The sequence below is a fragment of the Camelus dromedarius genome, chromosome 3 (assembly GCF_036321535.1).
Source record: "Camelus dromedarius isolate mCamDro1 chromosome 3, mCamDro1.pat, whole genome shotgun sequence".
NCBI classification, from domain to species: domain Eukaryota; kingdom Metazoa; phylum Chordata; class Mammalia; order Artiodactyla; family Camelidae; genus Camelus; species Camelus dromedarius.
In genome coordinates this window covers 91034428-91057614 of record NC_087438.1, presented here as the reverse complement: position 1 = coordinate 91057614, position 23187 = coordinate 91034428, and the positions used below count along the sequence as shown (strand labels likewise).

Here is a 23187-nt window from a genome sequence, read left to right as displayed (position 1 = left end):
ATTTTTTTATGAGCCACTTACTTTCACTTGTCTTGTCTTTTTTGTGGTCTTGTTTTCTGTTGAAGCTTGGTGAACTTGAATTTCCTTCCACTTTCTTCCTCCCTTTGTGTGTTTCTCATTTGTTTTCTTCTATACTGTACATTTATGTCTTGGTCTTTTCTGGTTCTTCTCATTGAAAGCATAAATTGATTCCTGGTATTACTATTATTAAGAATACTTGGACAGTATACCTTAGTGGGGATTTGAGATGTTTGAATGACTTACATAAAACATTCTTTGTTTATTCAGCTTTTGGGTTGCATTGTATGATGCTTGCAGACACTAGGTATTTTTGGTTTTACATCACAGCATTTTGGAATTAGCTTAGAAGACATTTTACTGTCATTTATCACAATGTTTTCATTTAATAAAATTTTGTGTGTATCCTAAGTTTCTGGACACTTTTTTATATTAACTTAGATGAAATTATTAAATATTTCTATTAATATTTGCTCCTAAATGTTGGAACTTGGTTTTACTGCTTTTCTTTGAATCCTAAGACATCATCAGTTGTTGGGCACACTATTGTTTCATGTACCACTAAGAAAAATCTTAACACTGAGAATTTTTTGCTTTATATTTATTGAAGGAGCTCTTATGTAAACTTAGGTGTGTATTTTTATCACACAACACCTTTTTGCATTCATGAAAAAGAACATATAAGCAAATTAAATTTGTTAGGTCTTTCTGAAACTTCATTTTCAGAATATGAATCTTCAGAATCACTTTTAGAGTTACTAGTTACGGAGTCCCCCCTCACCCCACAGCATTGCCTTTTATGCCATTAAGTATGTCAGTAATGCAGCATTTCTTAAAAAAAGCTATGAAAGAGCTTAAAGCTGCTGGTGCTGGCCTCTTAGCCTGGCTTTGCAGATGTTTAAGGCTAGCCTATTTTTGATACCTGCTATGGCAATGTTGCTGAACGTGTCAGATTCACTGCCTCCTTGTAATCATCATTTGGTTCCTGGAGATGAAAGGAATCATTCACTTATGCCATTGGAATTTCTTCCAAACCATTTTGCAAGTTTTGAAGTTTCTGCATGTGTAAGTAGTGGCAACCATGTTACAGTTCTGTCTGACCAGTAGCAGTTGAAAATTGCCATCACATGTAAGACACACTCTTTTTTAAAATTGTGAAAGAAGAAGATTATAATACTTTTTACAGCTTTGTTTCACTTAATTTGTGATGAAAACATTAGGATTTTGGTGTCTGTTTTAAACTGGGTGTGTGAGCCCAGAAAAACAAATTGTCTTATGTTTGTGATAGACCATTCAGAATTTAATATTACTATTTAGTATTAGTAATTAGGGTATTTTTAGTATTTATAGTAGTACTTAGAATATCTGTGGGTTAAGTGGGACGCTAACTTAAAAAACCCATAGGTACATTTATTATTTTGAAATGGCAACTGCCTTTAAAATAAAAAGAATCCAGGACCCTTGTGTTTGCTAGCCTTTTTACAACAGACAGCATTGCATTTCCTATCTTCCGGTGATTCCAGATATATTCTCTGTAGAAGAAGAAGGTTTGCCAAAAAGAGTAGCACTGGGTGTGAAGCTATAGCTTATTTGAATTGTGGTTATTCCTACCCAGTTTGTAGTTCCATCATTTTTAAAGGCATTGCAAAAGGATTCCATATCCCCAGTCCTAGAACACACATATTGCCTAACCATTTCGTATGTGAGTGGAAGCACTGAATAGCTTTTTACTGCATTTCTGATTTCTGACTACATGGAATTGAGTATAAACACTGTTATTTTTCTTGCTGGTTGTTTTCTTTGAATTTTGGCCAAACTCTGGTTACTGGCAAAATTGGTGAGCATGCTCAGAGTGGGCCTGCTGTAGAAGAAATGATGATAATGATGATGATGATGATAGCATCTAAAGCAGTGCAGACAAGCAAAGCTGCTCTAGAAACTCCCTTGCTGAAGAACCCTGGTGGAGATATCTGGCTGAGGATGGACTTGTCCTGACCCAGGCTCTTGCCATATCTTCAGAGTGATGTCCACAGGGCCAAAGGAATGCTTTTACTTGTCACAATTGTGCCATGGGTTACAAAGGCCCCAAACACAGGTCTGATGGAATTTGTTGCTTTGGGAGGAATAGTTAACTTATTCTTTTGAATTCTGTCCTTTGCTGAATCCTAAAACTCAGAACATTGCCATGTGTGCCATATTACTTTGCATTAATGCTCTTCATCTGTTAACTCATTTGCATCAGCATGCAGTCGCATTAACAGAATAGAATTCTTTTAATCTTCAGTCTGTCATGCTTAATACTCATCTTTACAGCCCCATTATTGTGATCTCCATCTTCTTACAGGTCACTGAGTCAAGGCAGCACAAATTCCAATATGTTGGATGTTCAGGGAACTGGTCACAAAAAAAGGGCACGACGTAGCTCTCTGCTTAATGCCAAGAAGCTATATGAGGATGCCCAAATGGCAAGGAAAGTGAAGCAGTATCTTTCCAGTCTAGCTGTAGAGACGGATGAGGAAAAGTTCCAGAAGATGTCGTTGCAGTGGGAGCCTGCATATGGTACCTGTAAGTACAAATTTTCACTTACGTGACACTAAATAGCACAACAAAATAGAAATTTATTTCTCTAGGATTATGCTTGAGTCCCAAGAACATTAACTTTGACTCACAAAAGATTACTGACATACCCCGAGCATCATGTGATTCTGTTAATTGGATACTAAATTCTTATCCATTCCCAGTGATTACCCTGTGCAAGAAATGGAGGGATAAATATATAGTTCTTTAAAAAGTGTTATAAAGGCTTTATAAAAACTAGAACATTATAGAGGAGTCCTTTTGTTTGAGAACATTCATACCTTCATCCTTAAATGAAGCATAAAAATAAGTGGAATTTTTGCGTTTTTAAAACATTTTACAAAAAATACCATTTACCAACTGACAAATACAGTAAATTTATTAAACACTGTAGATATAGTAGATGTATTAGAGGTATCAGTAAATAAGATAAAACAAGAAGACTCAATCATATTCTGGCACTGTTAATATATAGAAAATATTATAGACAAAATAGAGTCTCTTCTCAATACTGATTTTTTAAATTAAGTACAAACAACAGAATGCATGTATCTTTTGGTCAAGGAGCTCGTGAGTTCTAAAAGCAGAAATCAAAGATGGTAAAATATACACTGTTTGTTATAACGACAAAATAAAGACGATTGTGCTTGTATTAAATTACAAGTGAATGTTATATATATACATGTATGTATGATTTAATGTTAGGCCAGTAAAAATCCCAATAGGATGCAAAGAACTCAAATGCTGACAGAATAAAGGCGGAGAAGGTTCAAATTTTCTATGTTCCTAATTGATAGGGGAAAATGGTAGTCATGATGGGTTGACTCTTGAGATTGGTAGATGGTATAGTATTTGCATAGTAATCGAAAAAGTATGTCAAGAGAGTAGAAGAGAGAAAGTGGAAATACAACCAAATATTGGTTTAAAAATTCAGATACTACAGTGAATTTTAAAACACAGGATAATGAGCCATTTGGTAAATACATTTTTATGAAAGCAGTATCTTAAATAATTCTACCAATAGGAAAAGGAATGGAGTGTGATGGAAAAAGCAACTACTCAGGAGTGCAGACAGAGTTTTAGTCTTACTTATTACCATTTGAACAAGTTTCTCTTCATCCTAGATCTTTTTTGCTTTCCCAAATATAAAGCTCAAGCAATAACTGGTACTCTGTTTTATCTTGGATTCTTCGTACATCAACCTGTTAAATTAGGAGAAAGAAATAAAATGATAAAAGCTAACAATTACTGACTACCTATTAAGCATCAGTTTTCTGTCAGTCACTGGGCACATAGGGGTATAGTAGTGAACAAGATGTACGGTCCTTACTGCCATGTTAGTTATAGCCTTGTGGGACAAAGAGACATTAATTACACACATAATTGTACTGTTGCAGTTATCAGTGCTGTGAAGGAAAGATGCAGGATGCCTTGAGAACATGAAACAGGATCTGATCTAATGGCTGCAGAGTGTGGGTTCTTAGGGAAGCTAGATTATGCAGGGCCTAATAGGCCTTGTTTTAGGCCTCTTTATCCTGAGAGCAGAGGCAAGTCATGTAAAAGTATGTGCAGGGCATTTGGAGAAGGAAAGTGTCATGATCAGATTTTCATGATGGAAGAGAGTCATCGTGCTGTTGGATGGAGAATGGCTTAAAGGCATACTAGAATTGATATAGTGAGGGGAGTGTTTCAGTAATACAGATGAAAGGATGTTAGCTCTTTGGGTCCCAGGCACTTCAGGGCTTTGGTGCAGACACGTCCAAGTTCAAGAATCACACCACAGACCACAGCCACTCTCATACATGGCACAGAAATGGCATCAAGAAACCCTGATCACAAAGAAGTGAATTTCTTAAGGGGGTGGACCCCACGTTACTGAGGACCATTAGCTTTGCGAAAACACACAAGAAGAAGTGCCTGAAGAACACGCAGGCCAACAACACCAAGCCCAATGTGTACACATGCCAAACCTATAGGCTCTTGTAAAGCCCAAGGAGGTCAAGGTCAGATCTCAAAGGGCAGCAGCCACAAACTCAGTCGACTTGGCTATATCGCTTACCCCAGACTCAGGGAAGTGTGCTCATTCCCACATCACCAAGAATCTCAGGCTCTGCTGGCCAAAGGTCAAGGCCAAGGTTCAAATAAATGCCAGGCTGCTGCTCTGCTTCTGTCTCTGGCTCCCAAAGGTGGCCTCAGCCCCCATGGAGTCTCCTTTGGCTGCCAGCGTGAAGATAAAAGGACTGGTGTGACCCCTCGGCTATCTGCATGGATGAGGCTGGTGTCATCCTGGGTTATTTGTACAAACAAACCTGAGATGGGCTCTGTTCCCCCCCCCCCCCAAATGGTATAGATGAGAGGATGTTAATTTGGCCTTCAGGATGATGGTGCAGATGGAGGTAATTAATTTCATTAACTTAATTTATCGAGTAAAATTAATTCTACAAAATTTTAGGGATAACTTTTTATAATACATGAAATTATTGTTAGGAAAGTTAATCTTTTTTTGTGTTAGAAATAGGTGGTTTTAATGAACTGTGTATTAGTGTCAATGCCAATAATCTTGCCTTAAAATGTGCAGAATTACCTATTTCTTACTCTGTTCTATTAGTGACCAAGAATTTAAGTGAGAAAAGAACACTCAAATCATCAGAAATGTCTCCAGTACCTATGAGGTCAGCTGGCCAAACAGCAAAAGCCCATTTGCATCAGCCCCACAGAGTAAGCCAGGTGCTTCAGGTGCCAGCTGTTAATTTGCACCCCATCAGGAAGAAGGGACAAACAAAAGACCCTGCCACGTTGAGTGAGTATTCACAATTAATATTGGAATTATTTAATTGAAATTTCCAGGGGAGTTAGAATGAAAAATAATTACAAATGTAAAAGCTTAGGAGATTAGCTGTTGTCATTTGTGTATAATGTAGTAATCACTCATGAATGAAAAAATGTTTTATTTTGCCTATAGATATTTGATGACAGCATACATATTTTAAATGTTGACATTGGAATTTCTATAATCATCGATCAAAAACTTACAGCAACATATTTGGGTACCAGAGGCTTATTGCATTTACTCAGTTATGTAATGCAACCTATGAGAATGAAGTTGCTAATTCTAAAAATGATCATGTGTTGGTTTTTCATTAACTGACCACTTCTGAAAATCTAGTTTGGAAACAAGAAGAATATATAAAGTATTCTTTCCCCTCTGTCAGGCCATGTAAACCTTATGCAAATTGCTTTTATTTGTTGTTTTAAAAGTATCTCTGTTTTAGGAAACTACGTTAGATTTGGTTCCTAGCATTATTATGTAGCCTGTGCATTATAGTAGGATGTATTCAGTAGAACTTTGTGAATTTAATTTGATTTGATTTTGAGATCCAGAATTGGAAAAGAAATGCCTCTTCCTTTGCCAGATTTTCAGTCTAGTGATATAGACACTCACACAAATAGATAACTTTAGTATATGTGATATGTTTGCCGTCATGCCTGAAGTACATACCGAACATATAAAATAACAAAAGACGGAGAATTTTTAGGGCAGGCAGAGGTAAGGCAGTGCTTCAGTGGAGGCTTTTTGGAGAAAACAGCTAAACAGAGTCTTTAAAATCGATTAGGAAGGAGGTAATTAGGCAAAAATTCCAGAAATGTTGCTTCAGGCAGAGGAAAAGTTTGATATCTGCAAGGAGCTGCAGGTAGCTTGCTACCTCTAAGTACAAGGCTGCAGGAAGATGTTGAGAGCCAGTAATAATGAAAGCTAGCACTTACAGAGCACTTACTGAATGTCAGACACAGTGCTTTACTAACTTTATATATTCTGTTCGTGTAATCTTCATAATCTGTAGGCTAGGTAATACTGTCATTCTATAGAGCAAGCAGAGAGTCTAAGTAACTTACACACCGTCAGTAAGAGATGGGGAGTTGAGCCCAAGTTAACTGGCTCAAAGTCCGTGCTTTTAACACTGTACTAAACAGCCTCTCAAGATGAAGAGAAGTGAAGTCATAGACATGCTAAGATTATAACATGACATGCTAAAGGAAACTAGTCCGTGGTTAGCTCTCAAAGCAGTTTGAGCAAGGGAGGGGTATGGTCCCTAAGTTTATGTTGAAGGAGATCTGTCGTGGGAAGAGCTTTGAGGCTGGAGATGGGGAGTCTGAGTGGAAAGCTGATGTAACAAAAGGAAGTTGCCCAGAGCCTGATCTAGTTTTGTGGCTGTGGAAATGAAGAGAGAATTGGATGCAAAATCAGTGAAGTTGATTGGTGTGAGATTTGGGATAAGTCTAGCTCTCGTTTCTTTCTTGGTTGTCGTCACTCGGGAGGCAGTATTATTTGTACCAGGTAGCCCTCTTCCTTCTTGTTGTAATATGGCTGTTATTTATATGATAAATATATTTGTATGGAAATGTCGCTTAAATACGAGTAGTGTGAGTGTATTGTGATTTACATTTTTTTGATGTCAAGGGCTTCTTGTCATTGTGCTGAATACTCGTCAGAGCTGGGCTTACCTTGCTAGTTAAGAGCAGTACCTCTTTGACATTTCTTAGAGAATATGTGTGTGAATACCAGTGTGTTTGAAGCCATTGTGACGTTTGACCTATGTTGAAAAGGACCAGCTGTTGGACAAGAGTAGTGATAGAACTTTGCAGCAATGTTTCCACTGGGCTCCATACTATTTTCCTATAAATTCATGATTTTTTTCTGTTGTCTACTTCTATCCTGTAGTGTGAATTTAGTGCTCTTGAAAAGGGCTGGACTGGCAGCCCTGCAGCCTCTTCTGTGCACCCACAGCACAGATGCAGCACAGGTAGTGACAGTGCCAACATCCCCACACTGCCCTTACCACATGCCTCGCCCTGACTTGGAGAGGCCACCTCTAGTGGGGAGAGAAGAGTTTGAATCCTTACCTTGTCTCTTAAGACTTCCAACAAGTGTGTCAGTCGTGGGAGGTGGGACACTATACTCAGCCTGTTAAATCAGTATCCCTTGTGCCACAAAACAAACAAACAGACAAAAAAGAACTGTTATAATCTGGTCTGCGCTAACTGGCTGAATTTGAACAACTAACCTAGAGGTGAGAATCTCTGTATGCCATTACCCATTTAGTCCCCGTTTGTCATTCACATGTTTGAGTTGACTACACTGGCCATTGTGCGTCATGGCTTTAGTTATGTAGTAATTTAGGCACTGCAGACATTTTAATTGTGAAGTGATACTTAACTTGTTTCTTTGATTTTACTTTTAGGTACAGGTTTACCTCAGAAACTTCCAGGAGCAACCGAAGAATTAAGTGGTAAGAAACATACAGAAGACACTATTTCTGTGGCATCATCCTTACATTCTAGCCCTCCTGCGTCTCCCCAGGGTTCCCCTCGCAAAGGTAAGATTAAACAGTTCAAGCTAGTTCTTGTTACCAGACAGTAGTTTGTGGCACATACTTTGTTTTCCATCTATAGTAATAATAGAAAGTGAAGAAAAGTGTAACTCCTAATTCTTTTTAAATTTTCCTATTTTGGGCTGAGTTATTCAGATGCTTTCCAGGTATCATGCATCCTGTAGCTAGGACTCCTGCAGTATATGGTTCTTGAGTGATAGAGGACAGATGTAGATAAGAATGAAGACAGAAGTCACAGTTGTTTTTGTTCTGTGCAGATTGTTGGTGATGTTACTCAAATTACCAATTAATTAAAACATTTCTGTGGAGCATTTAAGAATAAGAATTTCTTCAAGAAATTGTTTTTAACCAACTACAGGATTTGGGAAATGAAGCAAATATTGAAGATGATACATTCCTTTCTTTTTATTAGTATTTAAAATAAGCTGTATCCTTGTGGATTTTTACATTTATAGTTATGTAGAACTCTTGAGTTAAAAAAATCTGAAATTGCTTGTTTATTTATATTTCAAGCTGAAGTTCCTCTTTTTTTGACTAGCCTACCCTGGCTAGTGTGCATAGAGATGCCATTTCATGTCAGCTGCACATGTAGCATTCTAAATGTGTGTATTCCTTACATTGGCACCTTCACATTCTCTGTGTATCCTGGCGAAAAAGGCTCCTGGGTCCTGGTATTACCTTCACAAATGTAAACGAATTACATTTTTGAATAATCACAGTACAGAATGGTACGTGGTCAGAGAAAAGACAAGCTTATGGATTCTAGTAGGAAGTAGGAGCTTCCAGAGCCCTCAATTCCTGTGTTCTAAGTTTCACCTCAGTTTTGAGGGCTCTTTTATTTTTGCCACCTACATGGTGGCAATGTGGTACAGTGATATCAACATCACTGAGTTTGAATCCTGACTGTCCTCCACAATAGGAAGTAACTGATTTGTAAGGTTAGGTTTCCTGTCTACAAGATGGGAAAGAGACCACATATTGGGGGGGCCTTATTTAAGGATTAAATGAAGTGTATAAATTCCTGATACATGGTAAGTGTTTAGTAAACTGAAGTTTCTCTTCTCTTTCCTTACTTCCACCCCAGGGCAACATAGCTCTGTTACTAACCTTTACATAGCTGAGACTGGCTAGAATTTTCATTCAGATTTTACTAAGAAAAGATGAGTAAAAGTCAAATAGGAAATAAACATAATAGGTGTGTTTATAAAACACAGGTTTCTGGTCCTTTTGTAGGTAGCTCATATATGAATTGGGAAGGCACATGGATCTCTTTCCTTTCTTTACTGTGTGATCCTGTCCAAAGTACCCCTTAACAGATTCCAAGGAGTGGGGCTGGGAACGATGCCTGCTCACACAGGTGGTCCAGGTGAACAATACCTGTGTGATCTTAATGCTCTTTCAGGGACACCCTTACACCCTCTACCCCTTTTGGAGGCTGTTCAGAAGTCCCACATAGATAGTTCTCTAACCAGGAAACTAGTTGAATTGGATTTGGTGTTTAATGCCTGAATGTAACTTGTGGGAAGAGGTGTTAGGAACAGGAATTTCCCCCTTGCTCTTATTCCCAACAGAAATCTATTTTAACCAGTGAAATAGAAAAGTCCTCTCTATGGTATGTCTTTCAGTGTGTGGCCAGCAATTGACCATGATGTTTATGGATTTGTGAGCCTGTCATAGTTGTTTTTAGAATCCTTAGAAATATGAAGAAATTATTTTCTTCAAAACTGCTTCCAGTTATGTATTTCCATAGATAGGTTTTTTCCAGTGGTCTGAACAAAAATGTCATTAAACTAAAAGTATGTTATTAGAATCTGCTCCTAGTTCTCACTATACTTGAAATAGTTCTTTGTTTTCTAACAATGAACAAAATAAGCCTGTGTTGATGATTTTTTGAAGAACTTAGACAAGAAAGAACTTTAAAAAACGAGACGTCAAGAGGCCTTAACCTTTATCTTCCCCAGTCCTTAAGGAAGGCAGTCTGTCCACCTTGGAGATAAAACAGGACCAGAAATTGTGCTTTAGAAATATGTCTATTGTATATTCTATTTATATGTCCCATCTGATTTTTTGTTAAACTTTTTCTTAGTAGACCCTGCCTGAAAATTCTAGACGTAGTTACTTTTAGAAATAATTCTGGTTATCTGATACTCTTGTCATATTTTGGCTTATGATTTTACCAGCTTGGCCAACTTTAGACAATTTTTATTACCAGCGTATTCTAATCAAGGTAACCTTTCTCCTGTGATCTGTCTTATTTATGCTGTGTTTATGCTATAGAGTCTCTATGCATTAAAAACTGCTGCTTAGATTTCAGTTATTTAGATATTGTCAAGATGTTAGAATTTTTTAATAGTAAAATGTTATATAAGCCAGGCTAATTATGACTAATCGGAAAGAATTAATTGACCATGACAGGGTTTTTGCATCTCTCCCTCCAGTTGGCAGTGTCATATCTGATCACAGCATCCTGCTCCGCCACTCAGGGTCTTCCTCATCCCCTCCCTGTGAGTCCAGCACCAAGATCAGTGGCCAGAGCTGCCCCGGAATAGGTGGGGTTTACTTGCAAAAGAAAATCCTTCAGATTACCAGGAGCACAGCCAAAAGAACAGACAGGACCGAGAAGGCCACTGAGGAGAATAGAGACAGGACAAGTTGTGAGAACACAGCCAGAGAAAGAATGACATCCCCGTTTAGAAGATTTAGGGAAAGAACTCTTTCAAGGGAGAGACTAGCCAACAGCAAAAAAGAGGACGCAGATCACAATCAAGCTACAGAAAGCTGTGAGAAAGTGAAGGATGTTGGAAGCAACATCAAAGATGAGAGAGGGAGTGACATCTTCAATTCAAATAGCCGAGGCAACAGTAACGCTTTAAACTGCTTCTATACGCGATTCAAGTCTAAAAGGAGAAAGACACTCTGAAGTTCCTTACTTAATTTTAGTGTTAAATTTGTTTTCATTTATTAATGTAAATGTAGCCTAAATTAAGTCATTTGTCAAACAAGGTTTAGGCAGGCAACTTACTTAAAATACTGTTTATGACCTGATGATTAGTGTTGCAGGTCCTTCAGCAACAAAGTCATACTCATTTCAAGTGCCTTATTTGTACATATGTTATTATACTAATGTTAGTAAATTTTATACACTTGTTTTCTGTAGTTGGCTTTATTTCCTACTGATATAGTTGAGTCTGTGAGTGAAATAAGTAGAAGAGGCTGTTTGGAAACTCGTATTTACTTTTATGTTAAAACCTCCAGTAATGATCTGATCAGAACCTTTGCCTTAAATAATTGTAGTGCTATCTTATTACTGCAGCTACTTTACAAACTAAAGGAAAAGGAAGTGTTTGGAAGGCAAGAAACATACACCTTTTTTAATCATTCATTTTTTTTAATGCACACAGATCAGAGGAGGAGTTAGTCTAACATAGTAGGTTCAAAAATACCAGGCAAACTTGTTAAAAAAAAAACAAAAAACAGTTACTGTGCCCCACTGCGACCTCCTAAATTTGAATTGCTAGAAATGGGCCCAAGAATATGTATTTTAATAAGCTTTCCAAGTGATTCTTAGAACTAATTATATTTGAGAAATACTAACCTAACAGACACAGGGGTGAAATTGGTTTTAAAGCAGTAAAGCAAGCCTACCCCCTAGAATAATAGAACAGTGACTTACTCTTTTGAGGAAGAATTTTTTTAATTTTTAAAAATTTATTCACAACACCTATTTTCTTGGTCTTCTTGAAAACTGACCGATCAGTTCATAAAGGGCACTGAGAAATAGCAATTATCCCAAGATTTGAGAACTGTGGTGGGAGTCAGGAGACTGACTTGTCTTGGCATGTCCTGTGCCTGGCACAAAAGCCAAACATACATCACACATTTTCTGGGTCTTAATTTTTCTTTTTGAAACAGTTGATAAAAGTGCTTAATAAGGTTATTGTGCAGCGAGTTTTCCCTTAATGATTTGGGTTATGTGTGACTATAGAGCCTGTCAGTCTTCTTTAGATTTCTAGGGGTGGGCCCAAGGGTCTTGTACGTAATAGAACCCTATTCTCTCAGTGAACAAGAAGGTAATCGTTTGTGTCTTTGAGACCTACTCCTTGCTGGGATTACTACAGCTTTTTCTTTTATTTTTAAACAAAGAAGTGTGGTTAGTTTTCTAACAACTACCAAGACAGACTGTTGTGTACATTTAACTGTCATGCTGCAGATTGGTTTTTAGAGCCTTTCACCTTACTGCATCTTCACCCTTTCATTCCAGAGAATGCAAAAGAAAATCTCTCTAGCTATATCTGCTGTGCAGTAAGTCATAGAGCAATTTAAAACAGGTAGATAACTGTTGTTGTTGTTGGTTTTTTCTCATGACACATTCTTGTAAATCTGTCAGTTCATCTGTTTAATGTAATAATGTGCTATTTTGGTCAAGAAAAAGGAAACTAGGTATAAGATTAAATCCAAATCTGAAACTATTTAAAAATACTAAAACAGTGGCTTTCAACTTGGGCCAAGACTTCTTAGGTGACATAAGCTGAATATCTGGGGTAAGTATATGTAGTTTGAAACAACAAAAATATAATTCTTTCCCTTGGGTCCTGACTCCCCTCTCCTACCCCTCTCTCACAGCAGTGTTTTGGACACTCAGGTCAGGCCATTAAGTATTTATGTTAATCCAAAGGGAGGGGACATACAGTTAAAAAGAAATTGAGAAGCTCAAGAGGTCTACTTTTTATGTTTTGTAATATACTTAATACCTTCTTGGTTTTTAAATGCTTGTAGCTTTGTGAGAGCCCTGGGGAAGATTTACCATTGGACTAGTTTTCTCATTAATACTGGGTTTTGACTTTCTACTTCTTGAATTTGGGGTATGGGTAGGTAAGTGAATGGATATGTAAGGGAAAGTGTATAGAACATTGGCATCATTACATCAGCATAGATGGAAGCTGACATTGCTACTTAGTTTGTTTTATTCTTCTTACATTTTTCTTTGTCCTCTCCCTGATCACATACCCCCTCCCCGCTTCTCTTCCCTTGTTTTGTAGTTTAACCACCTGTGTTCTCTCATTCAGGTTATACACTTATACCATCAGCTAAGTCTGACAACTTGTCTGACTCCAGCCATAGTGAGATTTCTTCACGGTCCAGTATTGTGAGCAATTGTTCTGTCGACTCCATGTCTGCAGCTCTACAGGATGAACGGTGTTCCTCTCAGTCTGTGGCAGTCCCTGAAACCACGGGGGCATTGGAAAAGACAGAGCACTCTTCAGGAATAGGAGACCATAGTCAGCTTGTTCCTGGGTAAACATCCTTGCCTCTGTTCACATCACAAAACCCAAGCCAAGTGGCTACTGCAAGCAATACTCCCTAATTTGACCTTAGACGCCCCCACCTCCCTTAGAGTCGTTGAAATGTGAGGACCAACCATGTATTCTCTATACTGAATATGCAAATAAGTACTATTTTGAAAAATGTATGGGTGCTCATTTTTTAGATGTTACTGAATTCAAGTAACATATCGTGTATCTTTACAGTCAGAAAGAACTCAAAGTGAAGCTGCTGTTGATACATGGAAGGTGGCTCTTGCCTTCTGTTTGCTCAAAGAGTGTCCAGTGTGGAATACCCTCAGTGCTGTACACGGAAGACAGGCTGGAAGAGTAGGACTAGCCCTCGATTCTTATTCTCTGAAAGTATGATTTGGGGAGTAAGAATTATCAACCAGCAAAAGTTAATTTTTTAAACAATGTTAACTCTGAATATTTAGAATCAAGCAAAATGGAAATCTTCAGAAAGCACTGAGAAAGTTGAACTGATATTGTTAAATCTGGTATACTTTTATATGAAAAATTTAAGATAGAGTAAAATATTACTAAATTTGTAAAGTTTCCTAAACTATGGTTCTTTAGAGCAGGAGTCAGCACGCTTTTTCTGTAAAAGTTACATAGTAAATATTTTAGACTTTGCAGACTTTAAGGTCTCTGTTGTAACTGCTCAACCCTGCTAATGCACCAAAGCAGCCTTAGATGATTAGTAAACAAATGGACCTGCTGTGTCCCAATAAAACTCTATAGAAACAGACAGCAGGTCGGAATTGCCCTTCGGCTCTAGTTTGCTGATCCCTGCTCTGTCCTCTATACTGTAAATTATAAAAATTTTCATAAAAATTTTTTTTCAAGGGATGGGAGAAGTGGGGTACAGGCCCAGGTAGTAAATATTTTAGGCTTTGTGGTGTGCATATGGTTTCTGTTGCAAAATCTTTGGAGTGTTTTGTTTAAGGCCTTTAAAGTGTAAAAACCATGCTTTGGTTGAGACTATTCAAACATAGGCTGTGCTATAAATGATAGAATTCACTTAGTGGTAGGTAATTCGGGAAGTTGATATTTACTTAGTACCATACTAGGCTAGCCTCAGAGACACACTGAAAAATAAAACATGTTTCCTATAATTGAGAATTCTTAGTTCTGTATGCATGAAGAAGATAGTTCTGTATGCATGAAGAGGATTTAGCATTATGTTGACCAAGAATGAAAATGTATTCAAACCTCATCTTTCAGAACAATTCAAGAAGAATTCCAACAAAACCTTGCTAAGTATTGGAGTTTCTTCAGCATATGTTTCTAGCTAAGTGTTAACATTAATGACAATATAAATTTGGCGATGATTGATCACAGTGTCATTTTTTTCACATGGGTACTTCAGCATGAACACTTTCTGTAAGGCATGTTCTGTAGTCTTGTAGGCATTACAAGACTTTCAGTGGACAGAAGAAAAGTTTTCCATTAAGCCAGTAAATTATTTTCAATTGTGTATCTCCAATTTTAGGTGGACATTCTCAAAGCCACCGCTAATCAAGAGTTTAGCCGTCTCATCTTCTATGAGCAATGAAGAGATTTCTCATGAGCATATCATTATAGAAGCAGCCGATAGTGGTCGTGGAAGTTGGACTTCCTGTTCAAGCAGCTCCCATGACAACTTCCAGAGCCTTCCAAACCCAAAAGGCTGGGATTTTTTGAACTCTTACCGACATACCCATTTGGATGGTCCCATAGCTGAAGTTGAACCCACCGACTGTGAGCCGTATTCCTGCCCTAGAGGCTGCTCTCGGACTTCTGGCCAGTGTAAAGGAAGCCTAGAGACTACTCACATGAGACAGAGTTGGGCTTCCTCCAGTTCTCTGTCTGACACGTATGAACCAAACTATGGGACAGTTAAACGGAAAGTGTTGGAGAGCTCCCCAGCTGAGTCATCTGAAGCCTTGGACCCCAAGGATGGCACTGACCCAGTTTATAAAACTGTTACTTCAAGTACAGAAAAGGGCTTGATTGGTAAGTTGTGTATTCTCTGTCATATCTGTGGCATTTAGAAATTAAGTGGTGAACAAAGGCATTGGGATGGCCTAGAATTTTATTCTTGCAGGAATTCCTTCTCTTACTCCAATCTCTCTTTCCTCCTGCCACAAAAAATTATTTCAAAAAGTTAATGATTTCTCAGGGGCTTTGGAGCAGATATTCAAGCTTGTTAAAATGAAAAGGCTATCATGAAGGTATTTAGGGGGTGGGATTATATGTCTTACTTTGTTTTTGAGATCTTTTTGGTTTCATTGAGGAAATACTGTATTACTATGCAGTAGTAAAAAAAAAAGGGGGGGGGGATTTGCCATCTCATAAATTGTTTGGACCCCAGTTGCTGTGCATACGTGGTAGAAACTGAATCTGATACTACTTTTAGGTAGTACAAGTGAGAAAAAAAATGTGGTAAAGAAGTCCAAAACATTTTTCAGTATACCCTCTAGGTGCGTATCACGGGTGTGCCAACATCTCTTTGTGGATTCTGTTCTAACCATGCACAACTTTCTCAGTGTTTTCTTTTTGTATTTGGTCATAGAATACATTTTTTCCTGTCTTTCTTGAGTTATTTAAACCATTGGCTATAATAGCACCTGATTTTCTATTTACGTGACATGACTGTACTTTGTAACCAATATTATCAACTCTAGTTCTATACCGTATTTGTGATGTCACATTACTAAAAATATGAAAGATGTGTTGATTTTTATAGCACATTAATTTTTTACTTTCAAATTTTATTTTATATTGGGTTTTCTAGTTCATTCATTTTTTCTAAAGATTTTTTATTAAAGCTTTTTGGTAATCACTATACAGACATAAAGTGTGTATATGCAAGGGTATAAAATCTTTCTCTTATCCATTTAAGAAAATAGATTAAAAAATTTTTTTTCATTTCTTGATAACTCTGAGCAAGTCACTTATATTCTTCGCTCTTACTTGTGTTGACAACTTCTCCATCCTCTCCCCACTCCATTCCCCTCAGATGGGAATGGAAATCCTTTGTTTTGTTCTGTTGGGGTGGTGGGTAGTTAAGTTTATTTATTTTTTAAAAAAGATTTTTAAGTGGAAGTACTGGGGATTGAACCCAGTACCTCATGCGTGCTAAGCACACACTCTTGTCACTGATCTATACCCTCCACCCTCCTCTGAAATCCTTTGTGACCTTAGTACTACGTGCCAGTTTTACTGGTGGAGTTGTAGAAATTTCAGTATGGACAAACTTGATCCTCTTAAGGGAGAATTTAATAGTCCTTTTTAATTTGTTCTATTCTGCTTATATCTGTAGATAGTGTTTCTGTTTTAAAAGTCACATACATGGTCAAAATATTCAGCCATTTGTCCTGTAGGTCCCATGGATTGGTCTTAATTTTAGACCTTTCTTTTTAACCTATTCCTGATGCTTTCTGAAGCTTCGTCTTAGTCCCAGTGTTTACAAACTTAGGGGAAAGGATTTTAAGTCACCATTATTTTTAATGTCCACTGAAAATCAGAGAAACTTAATTTAAGGTGGATTTCCCAAAATTATGTTTTTTCTTTTTCACTTAACTCCAGAGCAGAAGATAGAAATAAGGTCCTTGAAGGAATTTGTTCCTCTGTAGTGTTTTATATGCCAATACTGATAGCCTGTGTCCCCAAGAGTGCCATAAAAACAATGGTTCATATCTCAGAGAGACAGTAAAACAGCCCTTAAGTAGAGGGCCTAAATGTCATTTCTATGACAATCTCCCCATTTAATAGAGGATAGATGTTTAGGGTGAATTCTTAAGTGTTTCTGACTCATTCACCTTCACGGCTGGAACTCCTTGAGAAGTTTGTCATCTACTTCTGTGACGTGAAAGCTGAACTGGACAGGAAGCTTGTCATCAGTGTCAGGTCCTTCAGCTGTCTCATTCTATGTAATGTTCATAAAGCTTAATGTAATTTGTGCATTTTAAAAACGGGTTTATATATTAAGTTTATTAAAACTGTACTGACTTGCTGTCGTTGTATTCAAACATATTCATTTTGTCAGTTTTTAAGTTCTATTTTGTTATTGTGATAAGTTTCAGTGTGTTTGTTTTTATTTCTTGTATTTTTCATTAACATTTCCATTGCTTATTTTTCATGCCAGTGTACTGTGTCACCTCACCCAAGAAGGAGGATAGGTATAGGGAGCCACCTCCCACTCCTCCAGGATACATGGGGATTTCTTTAGCAGACCTAAAGGAAGGACCCCACCTACACCTAAAACCTCCAGATTACAGTGTGGCAGTGCAGAGGTCAAAGATGATGCACGGCAGCCTCTCTAGACTGCCACCAGCTTGTCTCAGTAGCAGCCCTGTGGCCTGTGTTCCATCGAAGACTGTAACTCAGCCTCAGAGGCATGATTTGCAGCCATCCCATCCTAAACTAGCAGACGTGACTGACGCAGATAGCGAAGCAGATGGTATGTTGACAAACTACCTTAATGGCTCTTAAATGAATTGCTGAACCCAGTGAATGATCTTTACTCTGTACTCTAGTTCATGTAATCAGTAATGTTTTCTTTTAATGCTTTGGAAATCTCTGCAAAAAAAAAAAAGTGATTTCTGAATATGATGGTGTGCTTGTTTTAAAAAGTGAGGGGGAAAAAAAAAAAAAAGAGTAAACTGCTTGTTTCTGTATGCCCAGTACCCTTCTTCCAGCTCAAATGAAGTATTCTTATATTTGATAGCTAGCAGCTCAGTCTAATAGGATAATTTTGAGAGGAGGCACTTGACATTGGTGGAGTTGTGTTTTACATTAATGCGTGGATACTTGAAAGTCCATGTATCAAAATGCCAAATTATCTGAAATCATGCTGTTTGATAGAGTTCCTCTTATTAGCAAAACTCTTGACTGACTTTGCAGCCATGGCAATAAATGGATTTTATCCTTTTAAACAATCAAGTAATGAAGTGATTAAAAAGCAATTCTGGAATTCCAGAGTCTTGTCAGCCTTCATTGTAGTTGGAACTCAACAATGTCATTACAATAAAATTTGGACCTTGATGGGATATTTGAGATTTCTTTGTTGAAATTGACTACTTTTCAAAACAGAACTGTACTGTTAGTTGATCTATGTTAATATGCTGATCTACCACTTAATTGTGCTTTTATTATTTTCAGAAAATGAACAGGTTTCGGCAGTCTAGCCTTTGAATGATCCACTTGAAGTCTACTGAAAGTCATGGAAGAAGGAGTGGGCAGAACAAGTCATGATTCTACAGGCCATTGCCAACAAAGAGCTCGCTGCTGCTGCTGCTGTTGCTGCTAACCAGAGGTGTCGTTCCCTGTGCTCTGAGCACTGAGATAGCCCTGAATCATGCTTCCTTTCATTTAATTCCTGCAGATACATAGTTCCTCAGCTATGGATGTTGTGCCTGAATACCAGTCTTCACTGCACACCAGACCTGCCTTGGGACCACAGTTACTAGAACAAATTCAGACTCGAATCCTCCCCATGTATGTCACTGTAAATTTTCCTTTAACAAGTTATTTTTAAGGTAGTGTAGTAGTAGATTTCCAAGCCATAGCTTGGATTAACAGACAAATTCAGAATGTCTGCCAATATCAAGGATATTTTTATGTATTTGAAAAAATAATTTATTATTTGAAGTTCTATGGTTTTGTTTGTATTTGGGAGCTCTTGTTAACTGATATTTATGTTTGAGGCCATAAAACTGTCTCTGACCTGACCAAACAGAAGTCATCTTACAGGATGATATGTTTGCTCTGTACAGAGATCTAATCATCTTCATAGCACCAGTGCAGTGAAGGGTCTTAATTTGAGTGGAACAGGAAGCCCTTCCTGTTGAGGTGTTAGGAAGGAAAATACTGCCATCTGCTGGTCAGGATTTGGAAAGCCAAATGAAGCTGCCGCAGGGTTTCTTACCAGTCCTTTGGGAAAAAAAGAGGGTACAGTGGTGTTTGTAGCAACCCTAGTTTCCAAAGAATGAAATTTTTATCTTACATAACGTGTGTACTGGTTCTTTCTGAAGTGACAGTCATGCTGTATCTAGCTGTAACTACAAGTATAAATTCAGTAATAGAGAATGGGTTCTAGAGAGCTCTACTCTGTAGAAGCCCGTATCTAAACATTTTCACAACTCAGATATGGAGTTATTTTAAAGGAAATATGGTCATGGGTGGTGTAATCGGAAAGATTAACCTAGCTTTCTGAAGTGTTCTGCAACATCCCCACCTGCCAGTCCCCATCACAGCGCAAAGCTGTGTTCATTCTGGATAAAACCTGCAGTTCCCAGTTGCCTGCAGCAAAGTTCATCAGCCCTCCAAGGTATTTAATTGGTTGGAAATTTTGTGGGGGAAAGAGGAACCAGAATTAGGGAAATGATTATCTCTTTGTTCTCAGTTTAGCCTCTGAGAAGGAGGAGATAGATACTTAACAACCTGTGGGGAATGGCATTCTTAAGTATTTAGGTAAAAGTTCAGTGACTGTTCACTGGTTGAGGTAGACTTTCCACATTTTACAAAATTAAGTATAATGTTTTCTCTATCTAAAGCTTAAATTTTTCATTTCATTTTTAGTGTAAAGTCAAGTGAAAATGTAATAAACTTCTGTGACTACCAAAAAAAAAAAAAAAAAAAAAGAAAGCCAAAGCCATTAATGTGCACTACCCAGACCAACTTGGAGCCAAAATGGGTTTACTTCTGAGTGGTTGTCCATATGTGACTTTACAGGATTTAACTGGCTTATGACCTCCTTTAGTTGGATTATGAGTTTGTTCTCATTTTTTCCTGTCTCTTCTTTCAGTCTATCAGCCTTCCTATCCCCTTTGTATTTTAAAATCATAAATTGGTTCCAAGTGGTAAATGGTAGTAGTCCATCTTTTCTATCAAAGTGATTATCTCTTCATTTTAGGAAAAATAGCATGTGTGAAAAATTCCTGTGGGCAAAAAATATAAATCTGAAACTGAAGCCTTAGAAATAAATTAACCCCAGCTATGTTGGAATGAGGCTAGTTGGCTCCGTAGCTTTCTTGGCCCATTGAAATGGAAAGCAGGCTGGGTCAAAAATCCTGGTTTGAAAGTCACACTGTTGTGGTTTGACCTGTAAACAAATGGTCCTTTGATCATAATTTTTTATTTCACTGATTTACACAATATTGTTTTCATGTTCAGAACAAATCAAAGAAAGTGAAAAGTATTTTTGCTATAGCCATCTTTTTATCAAGTGTGGGTATTTATTCTTACCATTTTATATCCATTACCACAGAAAAATGTGCTCTTTGCACAGTATCAGTTTTCTTCAGCAGGTCTTCCGAACCTTCCCTGTCTTTGTCCTCCATGTTGTCAGTGATACCCTGCACAGAGAGTCAGAGGCTGTGGTTTTGGGCTTGCACGTTGTAGCTGCCTTTGTTTCCTCTAGCTTGAACTGTGAGTGTTTGGATAAGCTGATCACATTGATCAGGAACTAAAGCCAAATGCTTTGTAGTTTGATGTGTATGTATCCCTTTAAAAGTCATGGAGTTTTTATTTTTGTATTTTAATTTAGAGTACATTCCTGCCCTCTCTTAGTTGGTGACATGACTAGAGCAAGAGAAGCCTTTTTTCTGTGTTTGCTCCAATTCTGAATCACCACTTGTTTTTGTTTTATTTTATAAATTTCTAACTATAATGAAGAGACTAGTGCTCTCAGCATGCCACAACTCTGAATCTGCCAGGATGCTGAAGCAGTAAATCCTCACTGCTAACTTTTGCCAAATAATCAGTTTCAACAAAACAGTCTCTTAATAATGAAAGATTTAGAGAATTAGTAAATCCAGTATATACTTCCATAAAGGTTTATTGTAATTCATGGATTCTTACTTCCTCCAAATGATTACTTTCAGTGTATTTGGAGAGAAAAAGCCTTAAATAGTTTTTCTTGAGGGTGGTAAGTCACATTGTCATCATCTGCATAACCTCCTTGAGAATCTCTCCCCGGCTGGAAATGTGACAGTAATTATGGAGATGTTCAAGAACAAACCTAATTTTTATACAGTGTTCTCTCCCCTTCGGAAAGAAGGGGAAGAGTCTCCTCGTATATTTAAAACAATGATTGTTATTCTGATGTATTTTAAGTCTCTTAAAAATAGTAGATGTATCCCTTTTTAGCATTACCTTAAAGGCTAGAAAAATGGGATAATCTTCAGAAAATTGTCACAGTACATTTTCAGATTTAAACTTGAACCCCAGTTCATCTTCAGCTTTTGTTGTGCTTTTTTAAGGCTTCTTTATTTTTGATAAACAGAATGCAATTGTACTTGATCTTTTTAAATTGAAACATGTGAGCTTATCAGCAAAAGACAAAAACAAAACTGCACAGTCAACTAATCAAATAGCAAATATCCTGCACAATTCAGTGATTGTAAAGTATCCCGTAACAAGTAATGTTTGTCTCCTATTTTTTGATACCTCTTAAACTTATGTCTTTTAGAAAGACAGTGCCTCTGTATGCTTTTTGTATTTTTACTGAGTGTAAATATTTGTTATATTTTTGGTTAAGAGAATGTAAAAGTACCATTTATTATTATCGTATCTACTAATACATTGTGGAATCAATAAAGAATCTAATTAACCCTCTCTGTACTTTATTGCTAATATATGGGAGCAGATAAAATAATTACACCCAGTCACTACAGAGGGCCAGTCTGGGACAAGCATTGGTGTGAAGGCATTATTTTTTTAAGTCTCCAGAGAAAATGTAATGGTCTAATTATGGTTGACATTATGATATCTGTAAAACACCTAGCCATTGTTCAGTTTTTTACAAGTTTGATAACAAACCAAGTAACAGTGGCTTAAACCCCATTGGAGCTTGGTTGTCTTTTGTAACAGAAAAAAAGTACTGGCAGACTGTCCAGGGCTGGTACAAGGATCCCACAGTGCTGTTGAGGTTTCAGGGATTCTGACAATTACACCTTGGGGTATCACCCCAGTGTTTCAGGAAAGAAAGGTTTGGGCAGAAGCGCAAACGTGTCCTTTTTTGTTTGCAAAACAACAGCTTTTCTAGTACTCCACTGGCATGTGTCTGCTTACCTCCCAGTCAAAACTGTCACATGACTAGCAGCTGCGTGAAAACCTGGAAAGTGAACTTTTGTAGCTGAGCAATTGATGGCCCCAAATAAAAGTGGGATTCTTTTCAGTGAGGAAGGAAAGAATGGGTACTGAATGGGCAGCTACCTGGGTCTACCATAGCATGCCTATTGCTTACTCCTTTAGGAAGCACATTTATTTGTAAATGAAGCAGTTTCTTTATCAGAACCAGGTCGCTGAATCCTGGCAAAGGAGAAGACTCTGCTTTAGCACTCCTTTGTAAAAATCTCCCAATCCCCCCTCTGCATCCAGAGAATGTTACTCCCCTATAAGCTTCTACTTGCTCTCAGTTTACCTCCTCCCTACACACACCCCGGGGTTTCCCCAGGGCCATTCCTACTTCTTCTTACCACCTCTGCACAGTCACTAGTTTATTTCTTTACCTAGAATATATTACACACACGTGTAGTAGGTTGAATAATAGCTACCCACAAATATCAAGCCCTAATTCCTGGAACTGTAAAGGGTGCTGTATTTGAGGAAAGGGTTTCTGCAGATGTAATTAAGTTGAGCATTCTGAGATAAGGCTGTTACTTTGGCTTATCTGAGTGGGCCCTAAGTGCTTTCACAAGTGTCCTTAGAGAGGCAAAGGAAGATAACACAGAGAAGAGGAGAAGGCAGGTTGAAAGAACGCCAGCTGCCTCCAGGAACTGGAAGAGACGAAAAGATTTTTCCTTAGAGCTTCCACAGGAAGCGCCACCTGCCAGCACCTTGATTTTGGACTCCTTGCCTGTGGCTGTAAATCTCCCAGACATTGGTAATTT

General features: G+C 37.7%; 1 protein-coding gene across 6 annotated transcripts in view; it reads left to right on the top strand.

Annotated features, from left to right (window-relative positions):
- The window catches only part of RAPGEF6 (Rap guanine nucleotide exchange factor 6), a 198127-nt gene that overhangs the window by 161190 nt on the left and 13750 nt on the right, over positions 1-23187 (top strand). For 2 of the 6 annotated variants that reach the window (XM_031448949.2, XM_010981135.3), the window contains 7 exons: positions 2363-2583; positions 5204-5395; positions 7836-7970; positions 13052-13280; positions 14802-15304; positions 17439-17753; positions 18455-19939. In XM_031448949.2, coding sequence (XP_031304809.2) covers positions 2363-2583; positions 5204-5395; positions 7836-7970; positions 13052-13280; positions 14802-15304; positions 17439-17753; positions 18455-18480 — 1621 coding nt within the window. In that variant the 3' untranslated portion in view covers positions 18481-19939. Of the gene's footprint in view, positions 1-2362; positions 2584-5203; positions 5396-7835; positions 7971-10423; positions 12309-13051; positions 13281-14801; positions 15305-17438; positions 17754-18454; positions 19940-23187 lie in introns of those variants that run through there. The other 4 variants (XM_064483808.1, XM_031448952.2, XR_837223.3 and 1 more) reach the window with 3 other exon arrangements.